At 35.7% G+C, this 12,992-nt stretch overlaps 1 protein-coding gene and 1 non-coding gene across 2 annotated transcripts; both read right to left on the bottom strand.

Moving 5' to 3' along the window:
• Nucleotides 1-8,549: 8,549 nt before the first annotated feature.
• On the bottom strand, nucleotides 8,550-8,630 carry TRNAL-AAG (transfer RNA leucine (anticodon AAG)). The gene has a single exon. It is a non-coding gene; the product is annotated as a tRNA-Leu (tRNA).
• Nucleotides 8,631-8,862: 232 nt separating this feature from the next.
• Nucleotides 8,863-12,800, bottom strand: LOC141638507 (protein HOTHEAD-like). Its single transcript, XM_074447917.1, has 5 exons — nucleotides 12,461-12,800; nucleotides 11,495-12,136; nucleotides 10,458-10,846; nucleotides 9,455-10,020; nucleotides 8,863-9,169 (listed from the first exon to the last, which is right to left on the bottom strand). Exons 1-5 carry the CDS (start codon nucleotides 12,552-12,554, stop codon nucleotides 9,121-9,123), a joined length of 1,740 nt encoding a protein of 579 aa, XP_074304018.1. The 5' UTR covers nucleotides 12,555-12,800; the 3' UTR covers nucleotides 8,863-9,120.
• Between the last annotated feature and the right edge of the window lie 192 nt (nucleotides 12,801-12,992).

Here is a 12,992-nt window from a genome sequence, read left to right as displayed (position 1 = left end):
CCCCGAATGGATCACCACAGTTTTTAAAACATTTAAACGGGGTCAAGACTAATCACACAATTATATAATCACAATCGACAGAAATCAACACAGCTCAATTGTCACATCATCCCGAACTCCATCACCAACTCCTCAATACTGACTACACACTAAAGTGTGTAGCCCTACCAGAGTACCCATCGCAACAGATTACTCCTCGCCGCCAGTGGGGGACCGCAGCCGTTCCCACCTAAGCCCCGCTCATCTCCGTCGAGCGATAAACCCAAATTCATTATTGTGCACATCCCTTCTGTGGCGGGTTCCACAGAAGGCGAATAATAGGCGTGAAGCCACTCCCGCAAGTGACTCAACTCAGCCAGGGACGCACCCCGAAGAACACAGACAGATACAATCAATCACAATCATCAACAGTAACCAATTCCAACAACCGTCACAATACTCGTATGATAATATTCAACAATACAATATCACAACCGTCTGAAACAATCAACAACACAATATCACAACCGTCTGAAACAACCAACAATTACTATCTACAGCACAATCACCACACACATCATGTAACTAATACTGAGTAGGGAAACCCTACCTGGAAAGCAATACAGTCAGACGATCTCAACAGCTGTTATAAAAAAGCCTCATCTACGAATCCTCCTCCTAACATAACATCACATATATAACTAACCACACAAAACTAACACAAATCCCCAATTCCCAAAATTAGGGTTTAACAAAACTTAATTAAATATAACAAATTCGGTACGTAGATCTTACCCTCGACGCAAGGATCACAAAGATGTAAAGAAAGATGAATTCCGAACTTCCAAGCTCCGGGATTTGTCAATAATGCGATGAATGCGAAGTACGTAGGTTGAAATATCTTTTTCAAAGTAATCAGGTTTGTAAAGCGTATTATGAAAGTGACGGAAGTGTTTATATATTAATTCGCATTATTAACAAAACCCGACAAAATATTACCCGTAAACCGGGCTACTCGATCGAGTAACTGACGTACTCGATCGAGTGCCGCCTACTCGATCGAGTACCAAGGCTACTCGATCGAGTACCCTACAGGTCAGAAACTATTTTAAATCGCAAAACACCCTTACTCGACAGAGTAAGGCCCACTCGATAGAGTACCCAGAGACTCATAAAACTGTAGTATTACATTACATTTGCTTTATTTTCTCCTAATGAAATAAAGTAAACATAAACTACTCACTGGCACAAAGGGAGTATCGTTTTTCATTTGTAAAACATTGTACTCATACCTAAATAATCAGTTCAATCATTCATTTACCTTACTAATGCTTATTTTCCTAAAACTTGATATCAAAAGGAGAATGCCGCTTTCTCATTTGTCAAATTTCAATTTCATATCGATTTTATTAAGAAAACTAACATAAATATAAATTACACAAAAACTTTAGAGAACAGTCTAGCTTTTTAAGATTTCTCGTAAAACGTGTATATTCAACCTTAAAAGTTTTTCAATCAATATTTTAGTCAGCCAAACTCCGAATCTTAACTCTGTCATTGTGAGCAACTCATCGATATCCCATAATCGTGTATCGAAAATAGGAGAGAACATCCCAAAGTCTCTTGCCTTAACATCACCACCAAAGTTTTCACCACTAGCAGCCTCAATGTAACTTCCAAAGTTTGTTTAATTGTGAAATTAGGCCCATAAGTTTCATTTTGAGAAATCAAACCCTTAAGTTTCACCAAAAGTGAAATTCAACCTTATTTTCTTAATTTTCACCAAATTCTTATATTAAAATCACTTTTAATACAATTTATCAAATATAAAATATTTTTTGTTTTATAATTTTAAAAATTTTATACTCCCTCTATTTTTTTATATATGACTTTCTCACATTTCGAGACACTCCCTTCTCTCTTCAATATCTCTTAAAATATAAGACTAAATATTATGATATGTATACTCATATGAAAGAGTTTTTCGTAAGAAATTTAATGGTACCATTTTTATATTTTTTAAACAAATATATTTTTGTAAATATTAAAGTCAAAGGCTTACCTCGTAAATGCAAAACGTCATATATAAAAAAATGGAGGGAGTATTTATATTAAATATTGAGAATCGTTTTTTTTTTGAATTTTATAGTGTATAGACAATTTATTATATACTCCGTATGTATGAATACTATATAAATTATAAACAATTTACTAAATATGTATGTAAAAGTGTTTTTCAATGACTAATAAATTATGTAAAAATTCGTAAAGTTGCAATTAGTAATTTTTAGTATTTAATAAATTGTTTAATACTAGTATAAAATATTTTTAATTAAAATTCTTATGAAAATTTTAAAAATGGGGTTGAATTTCAATTTTGGTGAAACTTAAGGGGCTTTATTACTCAAAGTTAAATTTATAAAGCCTAATTTCATAATTAAACAAAGTTAATGAGCTTAATTAGCACTTCCGCGGTTAGTAATACCAACAACTTCAATTCATGGACTATACAACCAGTTGTATATGTTGTACGGCGTAGAATTTGAGCTTTGTGATAAAGTATAATATGAGATCTTTTAGGCTGAGTGTCCAAGTAGGTGGGATTGCAATATAGCATCATAACACAATTTAAGTTTTTTTTTTTTTTTTTTTTTTTTTTTTTTTTTTTTGATTAGGAAAGAAAACTAGGTTGATCCTCTAGGATAGGACCAACCTATCTCATCCTTTCGAATGAGGGAGGTAAGTTGAAGCCACCGGCTATCAAACCACCTCGAAAGAGTTGGACATGAATGTCCAATAGAAGCCATGAAGTCAGCAACCTTGTTGGCTTCACGAAAGCAATGTTTAATTATCACTTCATCGAAAAAATGAAGGTCTAATTTTACATCCTTGATAATACTAGAAATTTCCCAAGGAATTTGCCAAGTACCTCGAATTGAGTTAATAACACATAAATTATCACCTTCCACAAATAACTTTGGGATTCCCAAGTATTTAGCTGCTAAAATACCTTCTTTTAGAGCGAGAGCTTCTGCAACAAGGATACTATTGAATCCGCACTTTTTTGCTCCTAACAAAACAACTTTACCATTGTGATCTCTTATAGAATATCCTAAAGCAGCTTTATTACCTTCTATTCTCGATCCGTCAAAGTTTAGCTTTAGAAAGCCGATTCTAGGTTTTTCCCACCAAATTTCTTCCTTACTAGAGTTGTTTCTAGCTGACTCTTCTATCTCAGGATTGTTGAGATCCTTAAATCTAGTCACATTCCAGGTTTTAGTGCTATTATTACATAAAGTAATAAGTTTGCTGATACTTAAATTAACATTATTGAAGATAATATCATTCCTATGGAACCATGCATTCCACCAAATAAAAATAATCTTAAGGAAATCATCTTTTGGAATTAAATCTTTAAGATAATTAAGTTTCGTTAGAAAAGTTTGACTTGCAATATTATCATAATTTGACACAAACTCGTTGAAACTAATAATGTTCGAGTCTTGGATAACAGACCCAATCAATGGACATTCGTAAAAGAAATGATCTATGTTTTCAATAGGATTGTTGCACAGAACACAATGAGGTGGGACATCAATATGACTCTTGAGAAGTCTACCTTTCGTTGAAAGGCCGTCAACACAGGCTTTCCAAAGAAAAAATTTCAATTTTGGAGGAATATTCAATTTCCAAATCCACTGAAATTCACATTTGTCAAGAGCTTGGTCAAACAACCCTTGCGCTAGCCAAGTTGCTGTTTTGGTAGAGAAATTTCCATCCACGGACAGCCCCCAGAAGAGGGTATCTGGGATATCATTGTGTGGCAATGGGATATTAGTAATCTGACTCACAATATCATTGTTCACTAAATTGGATAATTTACAAACATCCCATTGTTTGTCAGAGGTTATGAAATCTCTAACCAAAAGATTAAGGTCACGACTACTATCATCCTCATCCATACTGCTGGTAAGAGGGTGAGAGAAAACCCAATTATCAGACCAAAACTTAATATTGCTACCATTACCTACCTGCCATCTCAGACCTTTTCTAAAAAGAGTCCGAAGACTCATGAGTTTACGCCATTGCCAAGAAGAGACTGAATTTGGTTTATGATCAAAGAGTGAACAGTTTCTCAAGTATTTTTTAGTTATAACTCTGACCCATATACTTTCTTTATCCATAAGAATTTTCCATAGAAGTTTCATTTGAAGAGCTTTATTGGCTGCTTCCGAAGATTTTATTCCCAGTCCTCCAACCGATTTCGGTAAACAAACTTTATGCCAACCAATCAAATTAGGGGAGCGTTGAGAAGGATTCTTATTCCAAAGAAAATCTCTATTAATTTTATCTAATCTTTTATGGATTGACGAGGGAAGAAGGAAGCTTTGCATTTGAAAAGTTCCCTTCGAAGCTAAATTAGCATTGACTAGAACTAGTCTACCTGCTTGCGACAAAGAGTTTGCTTTCCATTTTGATAACTGGGTGCAAGAAGACTGAATAATACTTTCAAAAGTATTTTTAGTTACTCTGCTATCAATTAAAGGACATCCTAAATATTTACCTAAATGGGCTTCCTCGTTCATACCGAGAATACCTCTAAAGGCTTCCCGTAAAGACCGGTCAATATTTCTAGTGCACTGAAAAGTGGATTTGTCAAAATTAACAAATTGTCCTGATATCATGCAAAACTTATCTAAAATAGACTTAATGGTTCTACAACTCTGATTAGAGGCTCTAGCGAAGATGATAGTATCATCCGCAAAAGTGAGGAAAGGGATTTTCTCACCCGGATCCAATCCTAATACCAATATCACTAGAACTAAGATCACTATTTTTTTGTAGAGATCTTGCTAGAATCTCGGCGCACATAATAAATATATACGGCGAGAGTGGGTCTCCCCGCCTAATACCTCGAGTGGGTGTAAACAGTCTCCCGGTGTTCCATTTACTAACATCGAGAACGAAACAGTTTTTATACATTCCATAATCCAAGAAATCCAAATGGCATTGAAACCCATTTGTTTAAAGGTTTCCTCAATAAAGTTCCATTCTAGTCGGTCGTATGCCTTCTCCATATCAAGTTTAATAGCAATCCAGCCACCTTTGCCTTTTTTACGCTTAAAAGAGTTGAAAATCTCGTGGGCAAGAAGGATATTATCTTGAATAAAACGATTAGGTGTAAATGCGCCTTGAAAGGGATGAATAATCTTATGCAGGATACTGCGAAGACGAGTAGCTAGAATTTTCGAAATAATTTTATAGATTGTTGAGCAAAGACTGATAGGGCGAAAATGATTTGCTGTTTGAGGATTATCAATTTTAGGAATCAATGCTATGAAAGTATGATTTATTTCTTTTAGTAGTTTACTCGAATGGAAAAAAGCTAGAACTGCTTTAGTTACAGAATATCCTACAATATCCCAATATTTTTGAAAGAACTCTATAGGGAATCCATCAGGACCTGGGCATTTATTCGCAGCTAAATTAAATACAGTTTGTTTAACCTCTTCCATACTAACATTACTTGTAAGAAATTTGTTATCTTCGTCTGTAATTAAACCATTAATCGACTTAAAGTCCTCATTTTTGTCGAAAAGACAAAGTTGATTTTTTGTGAACCTAATTTTAAATTCTTTAGATATTTCTTGTTTAATGAGTTCTCGGTCAGTAATACAAGCACCGTTCCTATTTATGAATTGCTTAATTCCATTCCTACTACGTCTAATAGTGGCGTGGTTTTGAAAATACTTGGTATTATTATCTCCAAACTTAGCTTTATCTATACGAGTTTTCTGTTGCCAATAAATGCGTTTATAGTCGAGTAGGGCATCTCGTTTTTTCAGCCATTTCAACTGCGCTACTTCTAAAACCGTAACATGTGACGAACCAAGTTGGTTTTGAATATTCTCTAACTTTTTTTCAGCAATTGAAAGTTGTCTAAAAATATTTCCAAAGGTAGACTGATTCCATTTCTTAGCCTTTTGCTTTAGTAATTTGCATTTTTGAGAGAGACAAAACATATAAGATCCACGAAATTGGTACTGCCAACTACTTTTAACCATCTTCGCGAAGTCATGTCGAAGAGTCCACATGAGTTCAAAACGGAAAGGAGGTGCTTTTTTATGGGCTTGCTCGTGAAATTTCACGGAGATAGGACAATGGTCGGAGCTAGTGAAAGCATGGTGCACAAAATGTAAGTTTGGATAGTTACTAATCCAATTTGGAGAAGCTAATGCTCTATCTAGAATTTCAAAAACATTTTCAGAGCCATTTTTCTTTTTTCTCCAAGTAAAAAAATTACCGGAAAAGGGTAGGTCTACACAATTTGTATTGTTTAGGAACTTATTTAGTCTCATACAACGCGCATTGGTAACTTTTGCACCACCTTCTTTTTCACTAGGACTTTTAATCTCGTTGAGATCTCCTAATAATAAAAAAGGCAACTCAATATTTAGGACAAAATTTTCCAACTCACTCCAAAAATCCGCCTTTTCGATACGAGCCGAGCATAAACGAAGATAAGGCAAAAAACCAAGTTATTCTGTAAGTCACATACTTCACAAGCAATGAATCTAATCGACTTAAAAAGGACATTTATCGAAAAAGTCATGGAAATAGACTCTTTCCAAAATAACCAAATACCACCCGATAACCCAATACTCGGAATAAAGTCGCAGTTATTAAAGCCAAAACTGGCAGTCGTAAAAGGTTCTGGCTTTGATGTTGATTTCGTATCACAAATAGCTAATATTTTAATACCATTGGACGAGCTAAAGAAATTAAGCTCCTCGGCAAAGTTTTTTCTTTTCGTACCCCTAACATTCCAAAAGGCAATATTCATTTAAAATGAAGAAAAACCGTAGACAAAGTAATTCAAAAAGTGTACAATTAAGCACACAAAAGCTAATGAAAAATCAAAATAGAACTCAGGCCTATGCGGATTATAACTAATACGGATTTCCATCCATATTATAACTAATACGGATTTCCAACAATTCAAGAACAAAGACTTGAAATTCCTTCTGAATTTCCTGAGCAACAGAAGATCGATAAAACTCAGACCTATAGAATTTCCACAGACGAACTCATAACTCATCAAATTATCAAGACAAGTTCTTGATACAAAAGTAATCTGACGAGTTGAATCATCATGGCAGATGACAAAATGCCCTGATATAAGCACAGAATAATGCATTTGAGTAACTGCTATGTAAACATCAACATATTCAAAGAATAAAGAGATGTTATCTTTTAAAACACCATGGCAACCAAGTAAACAACTACCAAGAGTATTCACCAACATACATCCTTGAGCTAAAAATATCCTTCTCAAGCAGATAGTTGAACAAGCATAATAAAGGAAACGATCTGATAGAAACAAGACTAGATAAGTTTTTGCTTGGGACGGACCTAAGTCGAAAAACTCTTTAAAGTAGACAAAAGACTGAGTATAGCTCTCCTGTTCTAATTTGGAGAGCACCCGGATGTCTACAAAAAAAGAGACTAATCGACTAGGCCAAAAGACTGAAGCCGGTAATAAAAAAGTCTCCAAATTGGACAAGCTGAAAGAAGAAATAAGACTTACACCTGAGAAAGGTGAACTCCGATGTTCAAACTCCAAAAACAAAGACATGGCAACACAATTTAAATGATTCACTATGCGTAAGCCACACATAATAAGTACTTAAATATGGTTATTTATATAGCACATGAATAATCGCTAATGTTTCATAATCAAGAACTAAAAATTGACTAATTCAATTCAAGGAAAGGTTCCATTTGCAAATTTATAATATATCTTCGTGACAGAGACGATAATGCAAATAAATTTTCTACGTACAGTTTATTGAGGAGCTGAGGTTAGCAAGTATAAGCAAGTATAAGGATTGAAAAAACGATAAAATAAAATTGAAATATTGAGATTTGAGAGGATCGCAAATAATTATGTTCCCCAAAATTGAATACTAGAACTGTCCATTAATTAAGACTATAGTTGTTTATGGGTCATCCCGCCCATTAGGCCCGCTCATCTAGCCCGCTTGTTACGTGGGCTTGGACAAGTGTTTTTTACCCAAAAAATTAAGAGGGCGGGTCAAGCCCAGCCCGCCAAGTTAAATGGGCGGGTATGGACAACAAGAAAATCCCATGGGCCGGCCCATTAGGCCCGTTTACTATTTAAATCCTTTACTTTTACTCTTAAAAAACACAATTTCAAAGAAAATTGTATCAATTTTATATGGATGTGGAACACTAAAATAATACGTAAACTATAAAGGTTAAAATATAACGAAAATATTTATATATTGGGTACCCTTATATAATTTAATTAATAAAAAATCTAAATTGAAGTTTCGTGTTACGGCCCATTGCCCATGGCCGCCCGACTTTTGACTAAAGGCGGGCAAGGGCAAGGATAATTAGCCCATAATTAAGGCCCGGCCCGCACACTAATGTCTTAAAGGCAACTTTTTCCTTCACAGCCCGGTCCAAGCCCGCATTTAAACAGCTCTAATATTTAGGATGGACAAAGTGACGTATCTAAAGCTTAAAAAAATAAAAAAAATAAATGTTGAGAGTGGGATTTGAACCCACGCCCTTTCGGACCAGAACCTTAATCTGGCGCCTTAGACCAACTCGGCCATCTCAACTTGTTGTGAAGTGTCGCTTTTAGATGTTATTTGTATAAAATTACAACCGTTGTTTAAAGGCAACATTTAATGCAAATATGTAATCTATGCATTGTAAAAAAACTTACGGCATAGTATTATTTTCGACATTGATTGATTTCTATATGTAATTATTAGTGATATTTTTGGTTCTCATCGAATTAATCTACACAGTTTCTTAATCGCTAGTAAGAAATTTGTAACATCATCCATATCCGATAACAAGTCTTCGTATTTATAACGTTTGCATTACATTGTTGACTTCTTGTAGTAATTATACTTCAAATAATCAATTATTACATGTATTTAATCTGAATTAACATATCAGATTATTAAAAAAAACAAAAAAAAAGAGAAATTAGACACAATGTTGACATATTGTGACCTTCAAATTTAGGGCTACAGCAACCAAATGGCCACTTCGATTTCTTTCTTAATAACTCATGATCCTAATACGGTTGAACTGTTAATATTAATTTCTTGTTGATGATCTTTCCTGGAGCAGCTTTACTCCCATGTACCTGCCAATTATATATACATCACAATTCACAAGTAAGAATTGAGTAAGTCGGATACTAGCAGGTGATGTCATCTCATTTTCTATATATCAATAGTTAAAAGCAAAACTAAATTAATTACGTCAAATTCTATTTCAACTAAGTTCAATTCAATTTTTAACTAAGAAAGGGAAAATAAAAATCAAATAATGTTAAATCCGTTGAAATAATCAAAAGAAATGAATTATATTCCGTGTTTTATCGCCTAATAAAACACGGAGTATATATAAAAATGGGTAAAGGGCGTACCTTCCAAGCATCATAACAGTGGCTTGAGGATTAGTCCCGGGGGAGAAGTAAAACGTAGAGCCATCAATAACCCTCAATTTATCGGTACCAAAGACCTTATAGTTAAAGTCAACGACACGCATAAGTTGACAACCACCATGGTAATGCCATATAGTCATGACGGTGTCCCTACAATATTGCTCTAAGGAAGTTGTCACATCAGAGTGGTGTGGTAACAAGTTTAAGGGTGTACTAGCCGTTAAATTGAGAAGTGCTTGAACTGAAGTATCTTGGTACTTAAACTTTGAAAATGCCTTGGAGTTTATTACTTTCTCTATGGTTTGGATCCCTTGGACACACCTCTTTAGGTCATTTGGGTCTTGAAAGTAGTTGAATGTTACCGCCGGGTTGTCACTCGGGTTCTTGGATTGGAGTCGTAGGTAACCCGTTGAGATTGGACCTAAGATTTTCTCGATTATGAAGCCGCCCTGGAAGGCTATGTCCGGTAGCTTGGACATTAGGTCTATCGCCTTTGCTAGGGCCTCTGGTGTTCTTTGCTTCGGTGGTAATGATGAAAGTTGTCCTATCTGCATGATGATCAAACTATAAATACACTTCTTTGATAATATATCTTTGCTTTATTTTCTTCTCACTAATAGTAAACGTATACTATTCACTGACACCGAGAAAATGTCTGTTTTTCATTTGTAAGAAGAAGGACATTGTACTCGTACTAAATAATTAGTTCAATCATCCATTCACCTTATAAGCACTTTTTTCAAAAACTTGGTATCAAAAGGAAAATGTCGCTTTATAATTTGTCAAATTTTAATTTCATATCGATTTTATTAAGAAAACTAACTTAAATATAAAGTATCTTACAGTCTAGCGTTTTTTATCGTAAAACGTGTATATTCACCCTTAAAAGTTTTTCAATCTATATTTTAGTCAACCAAACCCCGAATCTTAACTCTGTCATCGTGAATAACTCATCGATATCCCATAATCGTGTATCGAAACATACCTTAGGAGAGAACATCCCAAAGTCTCTAGCTTTAACATCACCACCAAAATTTTCACCACTAGCAGCCTCAATATAACTTCCAAAGTTGGTAATTCCAACCACTTGAATTAGTGAAACTTCAACAGGCAAAGGAGACGGAATGTAAATTGCATTCATTGGATTATCTGACATGCCCTGCCCAACCTCACTGTTGTCCAACAAAACGGTAATATTATGGGCTTTAAGATGATCTATTGGGCCAACTCCACTTAGCATCAATATTTGTGGGCTTCCAAGTGCTCCTGCTGCTAATATTACCTCGTTGTTTGGCCCTGGATTTAAGTATGCCTTGTGTTGGATCCCGGTTTCGTCCGTGAATATTACTCCGTAGGCTTGTGGGTTCTCAACTCCTGTTATTGTCCGAGTCAAGTATACGTACGAGCAAATGTGGCAAATGGATCATTAAGGTCGAGTTTGGGTCGGGACATTTCGGATCGAGTCATTTGTCGGGACGGACAACTCTAAATCGGGTCATTTATCGTGAAGGGTCACTTCGGATCGCGTCATTTATCGGGACGGGCAACTCTGAATCGAGTCATTTTCCTCTTTTATCGTGAAGGGTCGTTTAGGTCACTTTTGGTCAAGATTTTGTTTAAAATAAGTCATTTCAGGTCTACTGGGTTATTTCGGGGCGTTTTCGGTCAGATAATTTTCGATCGGGTCATTTTCGTTTAGGTCACTTTTAGTCAGGATTTTGCTTAAAATAAGTCATTTCAAGTCATTTCAGATCTACTGGGTTATTTCGGGCCGTTTTCGGTCAGATCATTTTCGATCGGTCATTTTCGTCAGGATTTTACTTAAAATAAGTCATTTCAGGTCTATTGGGTTATTTCCGGTCATTTCAGGTCGGGTCATTTTCAGCTTGGGTTAGTTCAGGTCACACTTTTCGAGTCAATTTCAAATCTCGATCAGTCTTATTTGATCGGTTCAGCTTTATCAAGTCTATATGAAGCTAAATTGATTAAATTGAGAGAGATGCATGAAGAAGTATGACGTACCTTTGGTCTTGAACATGATTTTGTGGACGGTAGCATGCAAGAGCACGTCAATATTAGTAGCATTAGCATACCCCAACAAATCAGCAGCCGTATGTCTATTACCATCTTGATCAAATATACTTCCACCAACTTTAGTCCCATTTACATGTTCATACGTGAACCCATTATAAGGCACCACTCCGGCCTCCATCAACCCGTCCCTCACGGCCGACTGCCACGCCTTCATCGGCGGCTCAAACGCCACCACGTCCTCCACCCACCTGTATGACTCGTTTACTAGGTATGGGTCCCACCTCGAGGCTATGATGTGTTCCCTATCGGCCCTGGTGTAAAACCCTGCATTCAGACAGGATCCACCCCCGAGGACTCTGGCTCTGGCGTTGATCACCCCGTCCTCAGAGATGAACCTCTGAGCAGGGGATGATGGGCTTGGGTCGGACATGGGTCTGCCGAATGAGGATAAGAGGGTTATGTTTGGATTACCATAGGGTGCACCTCCTCGCTCCAAGAGTAAAACGGATGCGTTTTGGGAGAGGGTGGCTGCTAAAGGACAACCGGAGGTTCCGCCTCCTATGACTATGTAGTCGTAGTAGGATCTTGGTGGTGCGGTTGCTGCGTTGCGTAGGAAGCCGAAGTTTGGAGCTAAAATAGAGTAAACATTAACAAAAACTCGTGTTAGGAAAATGAGTTTGTACCATCCGATATGCTAAAAATTTCAGGTTTAACCGCTTTTATTATTAAAAATTAGATATAACTATACGAGTATGATAGTAAGCTATAACACCGAAATTCTTTTTAATTTTATATACTATAAAAAGGTGATATAATCGTACATGACTTTATTATTCTAAAAATGAACATAGTTACATAACATTACTAATCTACTAAAGTATTACGTATATGAAAAATGGTGACAAACTAAAGGAAGAGTTTAGAAGTCTATGAATAGCGTGTTGTTAATCTCACCTGTCTCGGAGGCACAGAACCCGAAGAAGAAGCTGAAAATGGCAACGAGTACAAATCTCGACGAACTAAATTCGTGTATAAGTGGATTAACCATTTTGTATCGAAATGTACCTTTTTTTTTAAAAAAAAAAAATGCAACCAAGGATGATTAGTTGAAGTGAAAGTGGTAGGGAAGTAGTGAAGTAACACTTAATATTTGAAGCTTAAAATTGGTACACTAAATCAACTAACACTTATAGTCTTATAGTTTATATACACAAGAAAAACCCAAGAAAAGAGGGTTAATTAATAAGTAAAAAATAACGATAAATTTGGAAGGCAAAAGAATTGTTACCTCCCCGAAGATGATGCATTCACGCCTCCCTTATTAATAATATCAACCAACCCCAAAGTTTTTAGGCAATTTGATCGGTAGTGTCACATTGCACTATCAACAATAAACTCACATTTTGTGCACAAATTCTTGTTTGTGACAGCAACTATCCGTCACTCTTGGGTGACGGATACCATTTTACCTCACAAAGTACCCACT

Source organism: Silene latifolia, unplaced genomic scaffold (assembly GCF_048544455.1).
Source record: "Silene latifolia isolate original U9 population unplaced genomic scaffold, ASM4854445v1 scaffold_20.1, whole genome shotgun sequence".
Lineage (NCBI taxonomy): Eukaryota > Viridiplantae > Streptophyta > Magnoliopsida > Caryophyllales > Caryophyllaceae > Silene > Silene latifolia.
The sequence above is the reverse complement of the archived record's forward strand: the minus strand, read 5'-3'. Positions and strand labels throughout refer to the sequence as shown.